General features: G+C 42.6%; 1 protein-coding gene across 1 annotated transcript in view; it reads left to right on the plus strand.

The window, feature by feature from the left end:
- CD101 (CD101 molecule) overlaps positions 1–22,601 on the plus strand; it is a 33,230-nt gene that overhangs the window by 7,814 nt on the left and 2,815 nt on the right. The window contains exons 3-8 of the mRNA XM_068537568.1: positions 1,033–1,449; positions 5,392–5,778; positions 8,963–9,346; positions 10,352–10,756; positions 14,159–14,569; positions 17,196–17,591. Of these exons, the coding sequence (XP_068393669.1) occupies positions 1,033–1,449; positions 5,392–5,778; positions 8,963–9,346; positions 10,352–10,756; positions 14,159–14,569; positions 17,196–17,591 (2,400 nt within the window). The remainder of the gene's footprint in view (positions 1–1,032; positions 1,450–5,391; positions 5,779–8,962; positions 9,347–10,351; positions 10,757–14,158; positions 14,570–17,195; positions 17,592–22,601) is intronic.

Raw genomic sequence — 22,601 nt, forward strand, 5'->3', positions numbered from 1 at the left:
AATATTAACTTGATAGAAGAGCCAGTATTAATATATTTAATATATGTTTATATATAATTAATATAATACCATAGGAAGTAAGTCATTAACTTGGAAGTAATTATTCTCAAACTTCCATTCTCTAACATAGTTACCTATGGGGCAAGGGTCATATTATTTGAAATTACCCTTTTGTCCCTTTGCCAAGAATATCTTATTACTCCCTTTTCAGCCTAGCAAACTCCGACATATACTTCTGAACCCAGTTTAGGTATTACCTCTTCTGTGAAACCCATTCTGTCTCAGGCAGTATTCCCGTCTTTGTTCTTTCTTGATGCTCTGTTCACACTACTGTTGTTAGTACTCACCCAGTTTATGTGGTAATTGGCTACTTACATGACCCTCTCTGACCTCACCTTGAGCTCCATGAGAAGAGAACATTTACCTCACTCTCTAGCACAGTGGTTAGCTCTGAGTAGATGCTCAATAAACATTCATTTTTTGAATCTAAGTGTTGCTTTCACATAAACTTAGGCTGTGTGATTACCTTTGAGGAAGGAAAGAATGGTAGGGTAGTAAGATGGTTTTCAAAACTTTGGTAAGGGTTGCATTTTGGCTCTGAATGATAAACTATAACAGATTATTTCAGAACTTTATTTTATAAAGGAGCAGGTGAAGGCCCAAGGAAGTGAAGTAACTTCCTCCAATTCATGGAGTCAAATAGGGACAAATATAGGATCAGAATATAGTCTTCTAGCTCCCAGTGCTTTTCCCATTTAAAACCTCTGTGTCTGAATAGCTAAACTGGTTACAGCCTGTGCTAAAAATGTAAAATCAGGGTCAATACAACAGTGAACCAATAGCTTTGCCGAGTTCCATAGTCTGTATGTATATAGATACCAATGTTCCTGTTGGCAATAGGGAAAGCATATGGCTGGTGGAAAACCAACTCAAAGTATGTACTTTACAGATGTTGGGTCAGGGCACCATCTTCATCTAAGGAGGCTAGTCTGACAGGTATTCAGTCAATTACAATCATTCCTTTGCATCCAGTCATTCCAGATACCCTCTCTGCTGCCATGACTTCCCAGACTCTCAGTAAGGAGGAAGGTGAGCCATTGGAACTTACCTGTGAGTCATCCAAAGCCACAGCTCAACATACTCACCTCTCTGTCACCTGGTACCTGATGCAAGATGGAGAAAGAAGCCAAGCCAGCAAGATTATTTCCCTCTCCAAAGATTTTATGTTGCTCCCTGGGCCCTTGTATACAGAGAGGTTTGCAGCTGGTGACGTGCGGCTCGACAAGCTTGGGGTCACTACCTTCAGGCTGTCCATAGGGAGGCTCCGGCCCTCAGATCAGGGCCAGCTGTTCTGTGAGGCAACTGAATGGATTCAGGATCCGGATGAAACCTGGACTTCCATCACGAAAAAGCAGACAGATCAAACAACTCTGAGGGTCCAGCCAGCAGGTAATTATCTTCTCGGGAAATTCATTAACAGCTAGTAGTGGGTATTTGGGGGATATCTTTTTTCTTTCTTTTTTTTTTGGCTGCGCCACATGGCTTGCGGGATCTTAGTTCCCCGACCAGGGATCGAATCCGTGCCCTCGGCAGTGAAAGCGCAGAGTCCTAACCACTGGACCGCCAGGGAGTTTTCTCTTTTTGTTTTTTTCTAATCTTTTGTTGGATCAAAAATATTATTAGAAAGTTTGAGTAAATTTTGTTTTTGTCATCTGGGAAGCATAAGTAAGAAGGACAGATTTAGGGCTCTGTCCATGGAAGGTTTTATATGGGATAAAATCTGTTGAATGTTAGGTAGATTCCACAGCCATGCATGGAAATAGTTTTGTTGCCATTCTTGCCAGGCTCTGTGTAAGCACTTTATCTATAATACATTATCGAATTTAGTCCTAACAACCACCCTCTGAGGCAACTAGTCAAGTCCCCATTTTTGAAACATGACCCTGAGCTTCAGCTAAATGCTCTGCCTTAGCTCGCTCTGCTGGAGCTGGCGTTTGAAGACAGGTGTATCTCTCCAAGGCCCTCTCCCCACAGACACCTGCGCCTCAGAGTAGCCTATTTCCAACGTGAAGCCTTGTCTTAGTCACTGCTCCTTCCGCCTTACCCCTTTTCCTTGGAACGGTGTCACTCTTCATGATCCATTGACACCTTCGCCAAAGCAAGCAGGAAGCCTCCATTTTGATTCCTGGTCTCTCCACATGGGCTTTGGTCCCGTAGGAGGAGGTCTATAACCATATATATCCCTGCTAAAAGCAATGATCCAATAGTGGATCATTGAAGTTTTCTTTCTTTTTTTTTAGGAAGAGTGTTATTCTGTTCTATTAAAAATTGTCCTGATGGTGTTACGTGTCCAAATTATACTCAGGGAGTCCTTTGGAGACACATCACATGTGCTTCTTTCCCCTCTCTTTGAAAACAGTTTTTAAAAATGTAAAGCTATTTTAAAATTTTATTTATTTAGATCAGTAAAAATTGTATATGTTTAAGGTGTACAATATGATGTCTTGATATCTGTATGCGCTGTGAAATGACTACAATCAAGTTCACTAACGTACCCATCACCTCACATGGTTGTGTTGTGTATGTGGTGAGAATTCTTGAGATCTTTCTTAGCAAATTTCAAGTAATACCACACAGTATTACTAACTGTAGTCACCATGCTGTACATTAGATCTCCAGAACTTATTCATCCCGCATAACTGAAACTTTGTACCCTTTGACCATTATCTCCCCATTGTCCCCTCTCCCCCAACCCCTGGTAACCACCATTCTACTCTCCACTTCTATGTATTCATTTTGTCAATTTTTAGTTTCCACAATATTTGTCTTTCTGTGTCTGGCTTATTTCACATAGCAAAATGTCCTCCAGGTCGATCCATGTTTTTGAAAATGGCAAGCTTTTCCTTTTTTTCATGGCTGAATACTATTCCATTGTGTATATATACCACATTTTCTTCATACATTTTTCCTTTGATGTACACTTAGGTTGTTTTCATATCTTGGCTATTATGAATAATGAACATAGGGGTGCAGATATCTCTTTGAGATACTGATTTCATTTCCTTTGGATATGTACCTGGAAGTGGGATTGCTGGGTTATATGGTAGTTCTACTTTTAGTCTTTGAGGAACCTCCATACTGTTTTCTATCATGCCCATACCAATTGACATTCCTTGTACACTAACAGTGTACAAGGGTTCCTTTTTCTTCTCCATCCTCACCAACACTTGCTATCTTTTGTCTTTTTGATAATTGCCATTCTAACAGATGTGAGGTGATATCCATTTTGGCTAGTAACCCTTTTTCAAATACATGGTTTGCAAATATTTTCTCCCATTTTGTAGATTGTCTCTTCACTCTGTTGATTGTTTCTTTTGTGTGTGCAGGATCTTTTTAGTTTGATGCAATCCCACCATCTATTTTTACTTTTGTTGCCTGTGCTTGTGGGGTCATATCCAGAAAATCATTGCCCAAGATAATGTCAAGAATGTTTTCCTTCTATTTTCTTTTCTTTTTCTTTTTTCTTTTTTGGCTGTGCCATGTGGCATGTGGGATCTTAGTTCCCTGACCAGAGACTGAACCCGTGCCCCCTGCAGTGGAAGTGCAGAGTCTTAACCACTGGACTGCCAGGGAATTCCCCCTTCTGTTTTCTTCTAGTAGTTTTTCAGTTTCAGGTCTTATGTTTAAATCTTTGATCCATTTTGAGTTTATTTTTTTAATATGGCACGAGATAGGAGTCCAACTTCATTCTTCTGCATGTGGATATCCAGTTTATTCAACACCATTTATTTGAAGAGACTATCTTTTCCCTGTTGTGTATACTTGGCAGCCTTATTGGAGATTAATTGACATAGATTCATGGATTTATTTTTGGATTCTCTTTTCTGTTTCATTGGTCTGTATGTCTTTATGCCAGTACCATACTGTTTTGATTACTGTAGCTTTGTAATGTATTTTGAAATCAGGCAATGTGATACCTACAGCTCTTGCTCAAAATTCTTTGGCTATTCAGGGTCTTTTGTGGTTCCATATGAATTTTAGAATTGTTTTTGTCTATTTTTAAATGCCATTAGAATTTTGATAGGGATTACAATGAATCTGTAGATTGCTTTGGGTGGTATGGATATTTTAACAATATTAATTCTTCTGACCCATGAACATGGGATATCTTTCCATTTATTTGTTTCCTCTTCAGTTACTTTCATCAGTGTTCTATAGTTTTCATTGTACATGTCTTTCACCTCCTTGGTTAAATTTATCCCTGAGTATTTTCTTCCTTTTGATGCTATTGTAAATGGGATTGTTTTCTTAATTTCTTTTTCTGATAGTTCATTGTTAGTGTATAGAGATGCAACTGATTTTTTTTTTGTATGTTGATTTTGTATCCTGCAATTTTACTGAAATTCTTTATTAGTTTTAACATCTTTTGGTGGAGTTTTTTCGGGTTTCTATATGTAAGATCATGTCATCTGCCAACAGTGACAGTTTTACTTCCTTTTTTCCAATTTGGATGCCTTTAATTTCTTTTTCTGTCTAACTGCTCTGGCTAGGACTTCCAATACTATGTTGAATAGAAGTGGTGAGAGTGGTCATCCTTGTCTTATTCTTGATCTTAGAGGAAAAGCTTTCAGCCTTTCACTGTTAAGTGTGATGTTAGCTGTGGACTTGCCATATATCACATACACTTTTAACTTCGGAAAATTCCACTGGATGTGCTCAGCCAAAACTGAGAGCAAGAAATCACAATTTACATCGATTCAACATAGTATAAAATATTTTATTTAAAAAGATACATTACTGTGTACTTTACACATCTATGCATGCGTCTTGCTTAATAGGATTGCATTCAGAAAATCAAGTATGTTGTTCTTTCTAGGTGATTTAAAGAGTAGTCAAGGGCATATTTTATTTTATTTTTTTATTTTTTTTTTTTTTAATTATTTTTTATTTATTTATGGCTGTGTTGGGTCCCCGCTTCTGTGCGAGGGCTTTCTCTCGTTGTGGCAAGCGGGGACCACTCTTCATCATGGTGCGCGGGCCTCTCACTATCGCGGCCTCTCTTGTTGCGGAGCACAGGCCCCAGACGCGCAGGCTCAGCAATTGTGGCTCACGGGCCCAGCTGCTCCACAGCATGTGGGATCTTCCCAGACCAGGGCCCGAACCCGTGTCCCCCGCATTGGCAGGCAGACTCCCAACCACTGCGCCACCAGGGAAGCCCAAGGGGCATATTTTAATTCTAGACATTTCTTTGGCTTACCTTCTCCTCAGAACTGATCTCACACATGAAATTCAATCCCTGTACTATCCTAACAGGAGGTAGCATCTCTCTCTGGTATTGAAAGGATAGATGCAGTGGCCTCTCTATATATCTGCCTTGCTTTTGTTTCCTAGTGAGAGATTTTCAAGTCAACATCACAGCTGAGAGTACGGTTCCTGAAGGAAAACCCTTAGAACTGGTTTGCCTGGTCGTGGGCGGTGGCCAGGACCCACAGCTTCAGGGCACTTGGTTCTTCAATGATATTGAAATGGCCCACATTGATGCTGGTGGAGTTCTGGGTCTGAAGAAAGACTATCAAGAAAGAGCAAGTCAAGGACAGCTCCAGGTTTCAAAGTTAAGCCCCAAGGCTTTCTCTCTCAAGATCTTCTCTGTGGGCCCAGAGGATGAAGGTGCCTACAGATGTGCCGTGGCAGAGGTGACAAGAGCTCAGATGGGCTCCTGGCAGGTGCTCCAGAAAAAAAAGTCACCAGACAGCTATGTGCACCTGAGGAAGCCAGCAGGTAGGTGAAGTCGGGGCCAGACACGATTGGGCTGCTTTTAGATGCCCTCCTTTGTGAGTACAGGATGCCTTCATGGACACGGGGTAGGTCTCCTGAAGTCAGGTGTCAATCAGATCACTTTGAGGTGGAGTGGAGTACTTCAAAGGAAAGCACCCAAACCAGCTGAAGACCTGAGTCCTATTCCTGAGCCATTAAATGGGCCATGATCCTGAACACACTATGTACTTCACCTCTAAATCTCAGCTTCTTCAACTGTAAGATAATGCCATCTAATTTGACTGTCCTGAAGTACCTTCTTGCCGTCTTAGATTCTTTGATTCTATTTGCTGTTATTTCTAATTTTTGTCCATTGGGTATTCTTTCAGCAGAGAACATCTGTATTAATGAAGCCCTCTGTCTCCTTGTTGCGTGTGTGTGTGTGTGTGTTTTGAGTAGATTAAGAGGAAAGAGCTTACACTTGCCCCCTTCCTGGGAAATAAACACCCACATTACGCCTCCTACTCCTGCGACATCTTTCAGGTGTCTTTCATCAATTCTCTATTATCTTAAACTGATACTAAGTCTTAATTCTGCACCAAAGAATGACTCAGAGTAAGAAAAGAAGAAGTAAATGATAGTGGGCAGACTCTATTGCCTGCATGTTGCTATGATGTCGTGAGATGCCTATCCAAATGGGTCTGAGTATCTGGAAGGCCACTCAGTTTCTGAAGGCTGGGTGACCTTAAACGTGTTTGAATTATCAGTGCTTTTTGTGTGGAGAGAAAACTGATAAATCTGCAAGTAATATTAGGATCCTCTGGGCTGGATATTAAATTCAAAGTCTAGAAAAATGAATTGCCCCAAATTTTTGGTTTTGCAAAAACCAAAATCAAAAACAAAAACAAACTAAAAATGAAGATATCCTTGTTGTACTTGCTCACTGGAGGCCTCTCCAAAGATAGAAGCATTCCCCTTCCATCCTCTTCTCCGTCACCCCATTTGCTGGGAGTGAAGACGCACAGCTTTGGCCTAGAGTGGCGAGCCAGGAAGTGTGTTGGTGGTAGTTTTTACACTAAACATTTGTTCTGACTTGCTAGGATTCAGAAAAAACTATGTAGGCGTGTTTACATATTTACACAGAGCTAAATCTCAACTTCGTGTATCTGTCTCTGCTGGAGCAGATCTGTAAATCTTTCATAAACTCAGGACATAGGAATTTGTGCTAAAGAGACCTAAAGGTGTGCTTCGTGGCACACAGATCACAAGCCTATCAAGTAGGTAGTCTTCCCAAGCTAAAAATAATCCTTTGTGCAGGCTGGAGTCCAGCCTGTTTCTTTTTACGTAGAATAAAAAAAGGTTATTAACAGATTTATTAAAGATCCTGTTGAGCATTTGGTTTTGAAACTCAAACCATTACTTCAAGTATGAGCAGCGTTTTATCACTCCATGAATGTTTTAAACAGAAGAGGGTACTCCCTACTGCTATGCATGTATACCTTACACATGCGTGGTAAGTGTGTTACTTCTTACCGAGAGGCAGTAACGACCACAGTACACTAAGGAAACCACAGTTAAAAAAACAAAACAAAACAAAACTGAAGCTGGTTGAAACTAATCATAATGGTTATATTTGAGTAGTGAGATTATGAGTAATAATTTCCCCTCTAATTTCTAAACTTTAGTTATGAGTCTATTTTTAACTTGAAAAAAAAATTAAGTATAATTATGCCTCTAATACACAAAATTTGGAAGCAAGTTATATATATGTAATAGATAGATAAATAGATATAGACATATTAACCTATTTGTGGACATTAGCCTTCATTCTGCCTTTGTAACATATACATTTATACATAAAGTGGTTAAAGACTGAACTCCTTCCTCAGCAGGGAAGATCAATTTGCAGATTCATTTAGATCCTATTTAAATTCCTAATGCCAGTTCTATTTTGTTTTCCTGGGAATTCCCTGGTGGTCCAGTGGTTAGGACTCCATGCTCTCACTGCTGAGGGCCTGGGTTTGATCCCTGGTCGGGGAACTAAGATCCCACAAGGCCAGAAAAAATAAATTTGAAAAAAAATCTATTTTGTTTTCCTTTTCTGGCTTTGAACTCCTCTGCTTTCACAAAGTGCCTATCATTACGCCCTAACGCTAATAGCTCACCTTTGCTGGGTACTTCTCCTTGCCAGCTGGAATAAGCCCTTTGCATGTGCCATTAATTTAGTCCTCTCACAATGCATAAGGGAGGTGTTATTATTACCCCCATATTTACAGGAAAGGAAATTGAGGCTCAGAGTGGTCCACTATGTTGTCCAGGATAATTCTGACTCCAGTGACCTTGACCTGAAGCTTGAGGCCGGGCTGCCTAGGATGCATGAGCTTGAGGGATCTTTACATTGCCCACAAAGCACCCAGGACAAGGCCTTGCACAGGAAGTATCTGTTGAAGGAATATCTGCATTTCTACACATCTTGAATTTCCCATCTGGAAGCCAGATTTACATTTATTGTTTTACACTATAGTTCAGATATAGGAAGGCTCTCCCTTCAACAATATGTATGAATGAATATATGATTTGAAAAAGAGAAATGTATATGTATGTATATATATATATAGGTAATTATATATATATTTAAAAAATACTTGGGGGGAAATGTATATATATACTTATTGTATATATATATTTATATATATATACATTTTCCCCCAAGTAATTATTTTTTAATCACAGTGTTTTGAACAGAAATATAATTAACAATACTCCTTCACTGTTCAGAATACATACTAATTGGGGGAAGGTAAGTAAGGAGAGGAAGGTCATTTTGAACTGTGAAAGTCTGAATTCTAAAAAAACTAAACATTTAAATAAACACAGCTTCATTACTTTCAGCCTCATACACCAACCGTAATTAATTTAACAAAATATTACCAGATGTTTTCCCAACTAGATGTTCCTAAGGAACAAATCACTAAAAATTAGGGCAAATTATAAATTAAGTGTAAATAAGTTCTCCTGGTAATCTTTCTGCTGTTTCCACTATTTAAGTGTTGATGAAATCTTTTTTTCCGGGGGTGGTGCAGGAGTGAACAACCTGATCGGATTTGTCACAAAGTAGTCAAGTCCTAATTAATGAGATTTCACTGTTTTTTAGAAAAATTTTCATTTACTTGAAATAATTTTTTCTTTTAAAATCTGTAATCCACAGCAAGACATGTGGTCGTGTCTACCAAGAACAGGCAGCAAGCAGTGTGGGAAGGAGAGGCATTAACCCTTCTCTGCAAGGTAGGTGGAGATGAAAGTCTCCTGTCTGTGACCTGGTGGCACATCCCACAAGACCAGACACAGCCAGAGTTTGTGGCTGGAATGGGGCAGGATGGCACCATGCAGCTGGGTGCCTCCTACGGGGAACTCGATAACCACAGCAACACAAGGCTGGAGAAAACGGACTGGGCCACCTTCCAGCTGGAAATCACCTCCACCACCATCACAGACAGCGGCACGTATGAGTGCAGAGTGTCTGAGAGGACCCGGAAACAGGCCAGAGATCGGAGCTGGACTCAGAAGATGTCAGTCACTGTAAAACCTCTGAGTAAGTGTCAGGGAAATCCTTTTCTGAACTTACGTATCATCAGTATCTTCCTTCTGCAGTGCAATGCTGTGGAATTCGATTGTCTGTCACCCTGAATCCCCTAGTTATGGTACGTGTACCCCAGGACACAGAGCAGAGCCTCTGGCTACCATGTCTGTCAACTGATCTCTGAAGTTTACTCGTCTTCTTTTTTATTTATTTATTTATTTATTTTTGGCTGTGTTGGGTCTTTGTTTCTGCGCGAGGGCTTTCTCTAGTTGTGGCGAGCAGAGGCCACTCTTCATCACGGTGCACGGGCCTCTCACTATCGCGGCCTCTCTTGTTGCGGAGCACGGGCTCCAGATGCGCAGGCTCAGTAGTTATGGCTCATGGGCCCAGCCGCTCCACGGCACGTGGGATCCTCCCAGACCAGGGCCCGAACCCGTGTCCCCTGCATTGGCAGGCGGACTCTCAACCACTGAACCACCAGGGAAGCCCTTTACTCGTCTTTATAAAGATCATCTTTAGGGTGCAACTTGTAAGCTGTTATTCAAGGCTAAAAACAAAATCGTATGAATTGGAATAGACTTAGAAAAGAGATATGCCAAGTGGAGCGGAGCCTCGTGCATTCAGGCTTCTGACAGCTGCAGCCCTGGGATGGCAGAGTCTCCTGGAGCAGGTGCAAAAGAGTGATGGTGCACCCAGGAGTGGGGATGAGGGAAGGAGGCCAGCCAGTGGGGCCGGGGAGCACCCCACCCACTCAGCAGCAGCTGTCTAAGCAGCAGACTGGAGAAACACTGCCTGTTTGTTGTCTCTGCTGAGAACACTCTTTAGAAGAGGGTCAACTTTAGAAAATTGAGGTCAGACTTCAGGACAGACTGTACTGTGAATCAGCTTCTACCCCCACGTATTTGATACTCCCAGTGTATGAACGCATAGTTCAATGTGAGGAGGCAATGACTAGGACAAATTGTACCTCGATTTGCTGAATGTATTAGAAATTGTGTTTCACATTTCTGCCCACAGAGTCAAGTTTACAAGTTAGTCTGATGAGCCGTCAACCGCAAGTGAAATTAACCAACACCTTTGACCTGTCCTGCATAGTGAGGGTTGGCTACTCAGACCTCAAGGTTCCACTCACCGTGACATGGCAGTTCCAGGCAGCTAGATCTCGAGCCTTTGATCTGCTTCTTCGAATCACCCATAATGGCACTATTGAATGGGGGAACTTCCTACCCCAGTTCCAAAAGAAGACGAAGGTTTCACAGTCTTTATTTCGTTCTCAACTCCTAATCCATGATGCCACCGAGGAAGAAGCAGGAGTTTATCAGTGTAATGTAGAAGTTTATGACAGAATTTCCCTACACACAAACGGCCCCGTGAGGGCTTCTGCCATCTCTCACCCATTGAGGATCACTGTCACTTTACCAGGTAAACACTACTTGAAATTAATCCCGCTTTTTTTTTAAACATTCCTCCCATTTAGGGTAAGTTATAGAATTAAAGCATAACATACCTTTTCCCCAAGTTTGTATTATAAGTAAGCACCGTATGTAAGTGATATCCAGGAAGGGAGAGGGGAGGGATAAATTAGGAGTTTGGTATTAATAGATACTCACCAGTATATATAAAATAGATAAACAATAAGGACCTACTGTATAGCAGAGGGAACTATAGTCAATATCTTATAATAACCTATAATGGAAAAGAATCTGAAAAAGAATATATATGTGTATAACTGAATCACTTTGCTGTATACCTGAAACATTGTAAATCAACTATACTTCAATTAAAAAAAGGAACCAGAAACAAAACACACACACACACACACACACACACAAAAAGGGATATCCAGGTTAACATTAAGTTAATATGCACAAAATGGCCATACTGGTTTGTTTTTTTTTGTTTTTGTTTTTTTTGGGCTGTGTTGAGTCTTTGTTCCTGCAGGCGGGCTTTCACTAGTTGCGTTGAGCTAGGGCTACTCTTCATTGCGGTGCACAGGCTTCTCATTGCGGTGGCTTCTCTTGCTGCAGAGCACAGGCTCTAGGCGCACGGGCTTCAGTAGTGTGGCACGCGGACTCAGTAGTTGTAGCACATGGGCTTAGTTTCTCTGCGGCATGTGGGATCTTCCCAGACTAGGGCTTGAACCTATGTCCCCTGCATTGGCAGGCGGATTCTTAACCACTGCACCATCAGAGAAGTCCCGCCATACTGGTTTTTAAAACATTGAAATACTTCCACACTGATGAATAATAACTGTTGCCCCTTCCCCATTTCCCATAAGTCCCCACTGCTCAGCAACTAAAGGGAACCACGTGGCACAGCAGGGGACCTCTAGGACCAGATCCAGTGGTGAGGCATTCTTTCGGATTGGTCAGTACCCATGCCTGACCAGTCATTAAATGTTCAGAATGTGTCCCCTGGTGGTATGGATAATGTAAATCCCATTAAATACATTTATCCATTCATTTTGATATGTTAATATGCAAGAGTTAGAGAATTTATGATTACAGTCAAAATAATTTACCTTGTCAGTTGGTAATAGAGGATAGAGATTAAAAGTAAGACACAACTTGGCAAATTCTGCTGTGTCAGTATCTTTCATGACTTCCATTCTCTTAGGGCAGAGTGTTCAAGAGGCTTTGATGTCATTTAGATCTGACAAGCACTGGATAGAAACATCACTTTAGACAAGGCACTTTAATCTGTCCAAGCCCAGTGACCCCATGTGTAAATTGCTGATGTGCAATTTAAAGATGGCGACATGTTCCTAGTACAGTGCCTGACACACCAAGCAGATGCTCAAACATAGTAGCAGTCATTATCTCAGCTACTGAGCAATATTTTTGGTAATAGTAATGATCTCCTTGTTGATTAACTCATGCCTTAATTTACTTGTCCTTTCTGATGTATTTCAAATTGTTGGTTTAATCCTTTCTTCTTAAAACTTCTCTTCTCTTGGCCTATGACACAAGATTTTCTTGGTTTCCTTCCTAACACTCTGACTGCTCCTTCTCATTCTCTTTTGCAGAATCCTCCTCCTCCACTGACTCATCCCTTTGGGTTTCATCCTCAACTTCCTCTCTTCTCATTCTGTACAGTGTCCCAAAGTGGGCTTATTCCTACCCAGGGATTCAGTCTATATACTGACAAATCCCAAATTCATTATCTTGAAATACTTCTCTTCTGATCTCCAGACTCATCAATGCAATTGCCTCTAGGACATGTCTACACTCAATATGTCAAAACATAAATACACCATTATTATCCCTCCAGAGCTACTCCTCTGACATTGTTCTCCATGTCCCCACCATCCATCAGTGATCCAAGCAAGAAACCTGAGTCATCCACTACTCCTCCACGTCCACCTCATGTCCAAACTCCCATTACATGGCAAGCAAGGTCCTTTACAATCTGATACATTTATGTCTTTCCTGCATCATCTCTTTCCACTTTCCATCTTGAATTTGAGCTCCAGCCACACTGAACTACTGGCAGTTCCTCAAATACTCTAAGCTCTCTCTCATTTTTAGTCTTTGTTCAAGTTGCTTCTTTTGCATGGAATTCCTTAACCCCTTCTCCATCAGATTAATTCCTATTAACCCTTAAGACTTAGCTTGGAGATATCTCCTCCAGGAAGCCTCCCCTCACTCCCATATTGGGGTTACACAGTCCTGCTGTGTGCTCTGACAGCCACTTCTGCATACCTCTGTCCCACCTGGGTGACACAATCCTATAATCTCTAAGCCTCTGTCCTGTACTAGTCTCTTCCTCTAAGCAGACACTGAGGGGAGGGATCCACAGAGCCTGGAATAGTCTGGCACATAATATAGTATGTGCTTAATAAATGTTTGTTGAAGGAAGAGTAAAGGGACCTACTGGCAGTATCAATAAGCAGTCACAAAAGTAGAACTGGTGATGTCAGCAAGAAGATAAGAATAAGATTTGGAAGCCAGGCTTTACCATTCATCTTTCTGACAAAGCAGGAAAGCTCTGGGTTAAAGGATAGTTGACTCCACATCCGTACAACGTTCCCACAGTCGAGTGGCTGCAAAGAGACGCACAGTTGTAATAGCCCACGTACAACTTCCTCTTGTTTACCCATGTTTGCCAGCAGATACAATTAGACTTAGGCAAATTGTGGATCTAGGAGTATCTGGATAGTGAACACACAGACAAAACATTAATAGGGCCACTTTCCCTCAATTTGATTTGTGAAATGCTACAGAAGAGAAGATGTCCGTGCCAAAATATTGAAGCATTTTCTTTTCTTTTATACTGGAGTATAGTTGATAAACAATGTTGTGTCAGTTTCAGGTGTACAGCAAAGTGATTCAGTTATGCATATACATGTACGTATCTATTCTTTTTCAAATTCTTTTCCCATTTACGTTATTACAGAATGTTGAGCAGAGTTCCCTGTGCTATACAGTAGGCCCTTGTTGGTTATCTAATACTGAAGCATTTTCATGTGGAAGAGATTGGCTTTTCTGCATGACACTTCCTCCCTGCCCCACACTCCCTATCCCACTCCTCCGGGGCAGGGGTAGAACTAGGACCAGTGGATGGAAGTTATGGAGAAGTAAAATTCAACTTGATATCAGAAAGAGTTCTCTAGTGGCAGCATGTCCAAAGGTGGAATGGGTGCTTTGTGAGTTAGTGAGTTGTTCAGAGGCTGAGTGAGCAGTTAGTGGGGCTGCTAAAGAGGGAATTCACACATTTGATGGATGTAGGAGGTATGGCCCTAGTTGACCTCCAACGTCCCTTCTACCTTAAAGATCTACTTTCTAGCAAAGTAACAAAGGTAATGGTACCATTCTTTTAATTTAGAGAGCAAGCTGAAAGTGAATTCAAGCAGTCAAGTCCAAGAGATCTCCATCAACTCCAACACAGACATAGAGTGTAACATCCTGTGCCAATCCACTGGAAACCTTCGGTTGGCTGTTATCTGGTACTTCTCTGCCATGTCCACTAATGCACCCTGGCTGAGGATCCTGGAAATGGACCGAACCCACGTAGTAAAATATGGGGATGAATTTCAGACCACACGGAGAAAACAAAAATTCCACGCCGAGAAAGTTTCCCAAGACTTGTTTCAGCTACACATTCTGAATGTGGAAGACAGCGATCAGGGCAAATATCACTGCGCTGTGGAGGAATGGCTCTGGTCTACAAATGGCACTTGGCACAAGCTTGGAGAAAAGACGTCAGGTCTAACAGAATTGAAACTCAGGTCCACAGGTAAACCTTGCAAGTATAGTCTCACGCATCTTTCTGTAGAATTGCCATCTCTTCTTGGGCAGCTGTTCTATGAAGTGATTAGATGAAGGTAAAAATATGACCTATAGTCATAGGAAGAGTGCCCACCTGCACAATGACTGCAGGACTGGATAGCCCACCAGAGCAGGCGGGGGTCCCTTTGAGTCAAGCTGAGATTTGGAGAAGCTTAGATGGGAGCAAGATCCCTTTGATTGGTTTGCTTCTCAGCCTGGCAGGCTGGTCTATGCAGCGACCCAGGGTATCGTATCTCCAGCTCTCTGTAAAACAAGCTGTGTCATTCCAGTGGGGCTCTACTGTAATTTGGCAGAAAGAGAGTAATACAAAGCATATTTCTCCCACTGTGAACAGAAACTGTACAACTCTATAGGGATGTATGGAGAGACTGCTTTTCAACATTTGGCTGCCTAAACATAAGGCAAATAGAAGTAGTCAACTGCTGGAATGGCTTACTGAGGGCATCTCCTCCTCCTCAGGAGATCTTTAAAAATGAAATAGAAGTTCCATTCATTTGCATTAGTCTAAGAGTGCCGTGGTCTAAATGTGGGCAGGGTTGATTAGATCTGTCAGCATTAGTTAGGTCACCTCCAATGTTGATTAAAATTAAATGAACATCACAGCTAAGGTTCAGGAACTGGCCGAGATCCAAAAGCACAATGCAAATAAGTTAATCTAGTTTGGCACTGAAAATTCTATTTTCAATGTAACATCAAAAAATAAGATTATAATGAACATTGCTATGTGTTAGGCAATTAGGAATCCAAAGATAAATAAGGCAGAGCCTAAAGGAGCTCACAGTCGGTTGGGAGCAGCAGGGGCAAAATAGCAGCTGAGCGCGAGAGTCTCTTCCTGCCGCTCTGGCCGCCCTTCTCCATGCCCTTCAGGCACGTCTTCCTCTCCCTGCTCAATGCAGCTGTTCATCAGGGACACCTGAGCCCATTTTTCCTCTTACTCTCTGTGCCCTTCAAAACCTCTTAAATACCACCTTGGTGGTACCAACGACCACCTTCGATGAAACAGCTCTAAGTTTTTATGCTTAGCCCCCACCTCCTGAGCTCCAGGCCTTTCTACCCATCTGCTTGTTGCACATTTCTACTTGGCTGACCCAGAGAGCCTCACACTCAGCATATCCCAAATCATCCTTATGTCCCAAATCATCATGATGGCGTTTATCATCTTGGCCATCCCACAAGGCTCATGGCCACTCCATTCTCCATCTGGGTGGCTGGCATCCCTTTCTCCCAGTTGTCCAAGCTGAATCTTGACAGTGTGCGCCCACCCCTTTAAGAAGTGCACACCATTTCTTAGCTCAAGCCAGCGCTTCCCATTCAGAAATGTGGGACCAGGGCTGTTCAATCTTTTAGTCTATCAAGAAATGCCTAAAATCTTTTTATGGTGGCATCACTCATGTTGGAATGTCCATAATGAATTCAAATTCTTTTAAAATACTGAAGATGTCAAATAAAAACATATTTGTGGGCTGTGTGTGGCTGGTTGAGAGTAGCTAGCTTTGTACCCTGGTGTAGGAAGTAAGTTAAGGAAGAGGCCCCAGGGAAAGATACTGAGAAGGATTGGTAAGAATTGTAGGAGGGATGCTTTCTCTGAAATCAAAAGAGGAGAGGATATCAGAAGAAAATGGATTTCAGTGACAGAAGCTGCAGAGAGGACAAAAAAGACTGGATGGTCTCTTGCGCTGGGAAATCGGGCTTTTTCTGCAGACCTTGGCCAGAGCCTAGTGATGAGATTGGAAAGCTGATGGCAATAAAGTAGGGAGTAATTTGAGGTGAGGAAGCAGAGACAGTACCATGTAAACTAATATTTCACATGCTTCTCTACAAAGGGAAAGAGAGAGTAAAGATGGTAGCTAAAAAAGAATCTAGGATCAGGCAAAGATGTTCTTTTCAAGATAGATCAATAAATATGTTTGTAGGAGAGTTGAAAATTTAGTGCATACTATAATTTATTTTGTGTGTGATTACTCTAGCCTTCCAAGTCCTTACCTGTGAGTTAAAAGGCGAACATTTTAAAAAAGTAAATGTCAAAATCTGTTTAAAACTTAGTCTAATCCAATAACGTAAATAGTCTCCTTGAGTGATATTCTAACGCATGTATGAAAATGCGCAGTCTCTTGGGTAGCCTTCTCTTTCCCTGCGTCTAATACCTGAGGTGATATCCAGTGCATGGGAGGAGGGTAATTTGCAAAAAAAAAAAGAGGTAGTGATGGAACATGGGACTTGAGGGGCGGGCTGGAAGTTTTGAATGGCCTTTCTGGGAAGCAGAAGGGAGAGCTGAGCTGGGAGAAGTAAAAGCAGCAGGGCAGAACATCCGGCAAAGCTGGGTGGTTTTCAGTGTCAGGTCCAGCAGGCAAGAGGCAGACTGATGAAGGGAAGTGGCTGGTTTGATTCATAGCAGAGAATGTTCTGGCAAATATGGAAGAAGGATAGGGGTCAAGGAAAAGTGTTAAAGATGAAGGACCTGATATCTAAAAATTATAAGATGGCATCCCTTCAATGAGAAGTAGACTTTTCAGAGGAGGTGTCCTATCTAAGAGCTGGGTTCTTCTCGAACTTACCGCCATGTTATTTCCTAGGAAGTAAGGTACGCATCTCCAAAGTGTCCGGGAGAGAAAATGTCTCCGAGCACAGCGAGGTGGCCATCCGCTGCAGCCTGGAGAGTACAGGCAGCCCAGCCTCCCTGTTCTCTGTGATGTGGTACTGGAACAGAGAAAATTTTGGAAGTAAAATGCTGGTGCACCTGCAACATGACGGCTTGCTGGAGTATGGCGAAGAGGGGCTCAGGAGGCGCCTGCACTGTTACCGTTCATCCCCTGCAGACTTTGTCCTGATGCTGCATCGAGTGGAGATGGAGGATGCTGGAATGTACTGGTGCAGGGTGGCAGAGTGGCAGCTACACAGTAACCCAAGCAAGTGGGTCAACCAAGCATCAGACGAGTCACAGCATGTGGTGCTCACGGTGCTGCCTTCAGGTAACTAGCGGTTCATCTGCCATGGCTCGTGGTCAGGAGAATCTTTTGTCTCCCTTCCTATGCTTTCCCACCCAGCTATGTTTTGCTTCTTTTCAGGCTGAAAACAATTTACAGATTCCCGTAAGAAAATGACTTCGCCATTTCTCTCAACAGTAACTCAGTTTGGGCAGACAAGGTTACATGAGGTTTTGGCATGGACGTTTAAATGTCAAGGGCATCTGACCTCCTCCCCCACTTTCCCTCTTGAACAAAAAAGCCATCAACATTGTATCCCTTTAAATAACCAAATAATGTTTGAAGCAGACATCCTTACCTCTTGGCTGATTCTCCAATCTCAGAAGGCTGACCTGTGGTGGGAGTGGGATGAGCAATAGGGACATGGTGACTTTGTGTTTGATCTGCTTGAACCAAAATCAGCTGTATCTAAATGCTCCCTGAGTCAAAACGAACCCAACAACAAAAAAAAAGCCTTTCTCAACAAATAAGTGGCAAGCTTCTTACTGATGTGTTCAACAAGCTATCGGATCTTTGGTCATGATAGTCATTGGGTGTGCCTCTCCTGATTGCACCTTGAAAGTCATCGAGGGAGGAAGTGTGTCCCATAGAACTTGTTTACAGGCTCTGGCAAAAAGACAGCTACTTGAAGACCATTGGCCAAAGGGTGACCCTTCTCTGTGTGAGAAGGTCAACTTATTCTGCTGAGTGCTCAGCTTTAGGAGGTGTGTAGAACAAGAGGTTGTGAAGGAGGAGAGGGCTTCCTTACAGCCAGTGCAATGCCAAGCATGCAATAGGCATTCATTAGGCAAAAATTCCTCCAGCCAGACCAGTAAATCTTCCCAGGTGATTAAGGAGCCGGTAGATGTAGACTGCTCATCCTCTGAGCCATCTCTTTCTGCTGGGGTCTAAAGATAAGGCGAGAGGTGAGCTACAGGTTAAACTTACAGTGAGAGAGGGTCACTGGAGAGGTGGAGGTGTGGTCTTGGTGCCCCATCCCAGGAAGAGTAGAAAGGATCAATAAAGATAACAGCCCTACAGCACCAGCTAGCTTTGGGGATAGTCTGTAGGAGGGAAAGAGGGCTACTGAGAACGGATGACACCTTCTCAGAGTTGGGACAGTTGCATCCCAGCCCCAGCAAGACTTCTAGAGTAGAAGTCAGAGTTATCTAACTTGTTCGCTGGGGTCCATCATTCTCTTCCCCTGACTATTCTTCAGCAGGATTCTTCTCCCAAGTATCCAGGCAGAATTTATCTTCCGATCAGCTTTTCTTCCATTTCAACAATTATAGGAAGTCCCCACCCTGAGCACATTCCATACATGTTTTCCCACTGGAATTCCTAGGCTCTGTAGATTCAGCCGTTTTTGTAGTAGAATAAATAGATGATAACTGTAAAAAGTATATATTCTGTGTCTAAAAAGCACATCTCCTCTGAGACAGATGGGATCGTTCAAAGCATATATATACTGTTCATCTTTGTGGAATTCTTATAAAACAGGTGTAAGGTTTTTAAAAAGATGAACTCTGGAAAGAAAATGTTACAAACTGAATGGTCTTTGTATTCTTCACAACTGAAGGAGCTGGAAAGCCTGTACCATGAGAACCTGAGGGTTTTCATTATAAGTACAGTTAAGTGTTCCCGAGTGAATCTTTATAATATAGCATCTCACTTCTTCTGCCTGGCTGTTCCTTTCTGGTAGTTGGGAAGACAGTGTGGGTGATGAAAAATCCCAGGGTTTGGAATCAGACAAGCCTAGTCTCAAATTGCAGCTCTATCACCTCCCTACTAACTATGAAGTCATACCCTGGTTACTCAGCTTTCTCATAAAATGAGGATTATGGTACAAATGCATATGAAGTATCTAGCACAGTCCCTGGCATATTGTAAGTGCTCAACAAATGTTACCTCCTTCTCCCCTTATACCTCCAAACGTGCTAGCGACGCGCACACACACACACACACACACACACACACACATCTACCTATGTATATATCTATTTATGTGATAAAATATTTTAATTTGTTCAATAAATAACTATATGAGTTTCTGAGGACACACAAAAAAATGTATTACGGAGTCTGTTCCCACAGAGCTGAATCTGGTGGGGAAGTAAAGTCCAACATGATACGTGTCATGAAAGTAGTAGTCTCATGATACTAAAGAAGGAGTAGAGGCAGGGCTGGGATGAAGAGCTGGCTGGGGAAGAGATCTGGAAAGGTTCCCCAGAGTATGGGGCCTATAAAAAGGAAGGCACCTGTTTTGGGAAAAGGAAAGTATATGCAAGATGATCAGAGAAACTGTGGTGGGATGGCAAGAGAGGAGGCTAGTGGGGTGGAAAGGGTACAGATGTCAAGTGGGTCTTTCGTATGGAGCTAGGGAAGATGAGCTTTCTCATGGAAGTTACAGAGTGTCATTGAACAAGTTCAGGCAGGAGGGTGACACATCCGATTTGCATTTTAGAAAGCTCTTCCTGGGAACAGTGTTAAAAATGAATTGAAAGGGAGGTAGGCACAGAGAAGGGAGAACTATTTGAAATTGATAGTAGGGACCCAGGTGAGACAAGATGAAGGCCTGAATTAAGGCAGTGCCTGTGAGGGCTGAGAGAAAAACAGGCATTCTGCATTCCGTAGTAGGAGATGGGGTCTTCAGGATTTAGAGACTGATTAGGTGTATGTGGATGGTGAACGAGCAGAAGAAGAGAATCGAGGATGAATACCAGGTTTCTGGCCTAAGGTGGATAGTGGGGACAGTCACTAAATGAGGTAATATAGGAGAAAGGACTAAAGGGGAAGATGAGTTCAATTTTGAATAAGTAGGACTGGAATTGAGTTTGGAGTACCGGTGAGTCATCTAGGGAGATCTGTCCAATAAACTTCAGGATTTCCAAGTGAGATCTCTACCAGAGTTATAGATTAGAAATCATCAGCTTATGGCCTATAATGATGCCCAAGGATGGATCCCTGCGATACACTGCTGTTTCTCGGGGGACTGCAGAAGAGGAACCTGTGAAGGAGAATGGAAGGAGTAGCCTAGAGGTAGGAGGAGAACCAGGGTTTGGTGGTATCATAGACACCAAAGGCAGGAGGGTATCAAGAGTAGGGAGAGCCGACAGATTTGACTAGTGCAAAGAGGCCAATTAAGACAAAAATAGGAAAATATCCATTGGGTTTAACAATATAGGGCAATTACAGAAAAATAGTGAGAAAAGTCAGACTGCAGGGAGAAAGTGGACACATCAAATCCAGTTCATGCTTTCAAGAGCTTTGATGTAAAGGGAAAGAGAGAAGACAAGAGCAAATGGCAAGAGGTGCAGTGAAGCTTTGCCTTGTTCTGTTTTGGTTTGAAGATGGTAGGGACTTGAGCACTTTTACATCTAGAGAGAAAAGAGCCAGTAGAGAGGAAGAAGAGGAAGATTAGAAGAGAGTGGATATGACTGACAGTCCAACAGCTTGAGTGAACTTATACCACCTCCTTCATGTTATCTGTCCCAGATCAACACCTACTAATCATTCACCGACCAACTTAACTGCCACTTTCTCAGTGACTTACCTTATTTTCTTAGTCATCCCACCTGTTTAACATCCATCATCGGTGCCAGACGATACCTTCTGAGAAGGCAAAGACTGAATGTCTTGTTCTCAGCACGAGCACAGTGCTTGGCACAGAAACAATACTCAAATACTTACTGAATCCGTGTAGCTGCCCTCCTGGTCAGGACCAGCTCTGTGTATTAATAAAGTCCAGTTGAAATACAATAGGCTACCAATTCTCACTTCTCAAATGGTTTTCTACCACCTTTATTTGGCAATTCTGGGTTGGGTTAGTTTAGGACTACTTGATAGACCTGTGAAGCATATGGCTCCTGTGAAGGCAGAAAAGTTGAGAGGTATTTCCCTGGTGGAATGCACCTTGCATTCTTCCTCTCCATCTTACTTCCTTAGCTATGACTAAGCCAAAGCGGGGGCTACAGCTACTTGAGTCTTTTTGTATCTCATTCTAGAGAATTCTCTGTGATTAATAGGCAAGGTTATAAAGCTTTCTGGGGACTGGATTATTTGTAGTAGAATGGTATTTGTCACTATTTCCCAGCTTTTGTGGGGGTAAGGATATATTTAGAAAGTGGATTCTCAAAGAGATATGCCCCTATCACACCGAGGTTTCTGGAGAGAACATGCTATTTATCAACGCTACCCCGGTGCTTCCAACAAGGCCTGGCACGTAGCGCTCAGTTCAACAAATGCTTGATGAAAAATGAGCGAGCGACTCTTCAATGGAGTTGAAACTGATGCTGTAAGGGGCTCACTTACCCTGGGATGCACTTGTATCAGGTTACCTAATCCTGCTTTCAGTTCTTGGCGGGAGCCACCCCTCCCACATGGCCACACCTGGCCTGTCAGCTGCCCAAGTCTGGGGTTGGGGGTGAGCTGGTAACCCCCTCACCGTCCTCCACCTTTCTTCTTCTAAAGTCGGTACTTCTGGGGTAACATCAGAAAGGAATGCTCCTCATGGTGTGTTTGGCTGGGGGTAGAAGCAAGTTACAAACTAAACCTGGTGATGAAGTGTTCTCATTATACTTTTGGCTCTGCCTTACAGGCCTTGTACTTGGAGCACTGAGCACTTTCTCAGATTGCTTCAAAATGCCAAACCTTAATGGTTTTGAATGTCACTAATGCTAATCCAGATAAGGGTGAGAGGCAGATGGTGGGAATGGTGACTGTGGGATCCAGAGCAAACACCGCCCTCCCAGGAGAGGTAATTTAGAAGCACTGGAGCTGACAGTTTCTAGCTGTTGGCCAATTCGGCACTGCGACGGGCGCACTTTGTCGCCCTTGGATGGCAGATTGCTCTAAGCCCGGCCCCATTTAGATAGTCAAGCCCTCTGGCAGTCCCTTCACACTGAAGGTTAGAGTCTCAGTGGCAGAAACTCCAAGTGCCAGGTTTCTTTCCACCTTCTGTGTGCCGGCCCCAACCCCCCAACATCACACCACCATCCTAGCAATGGTGACACATGG

Source organism: Eschrichtius robustus, chromosome 3, assembly GCF_028021215.1.
Source record: "Eschrichtius robustus isolate mEscRob2 chromosome 3, mEscRob2.pri, whole genome shotgun sequence".
Taxonomy (NCBI): Eukaryota; Metazoa; Chordata; class Mammalia; order Artiodactyla; family Eschrichtiidae; genus Eschrichtius; species Eschrichtius robustus.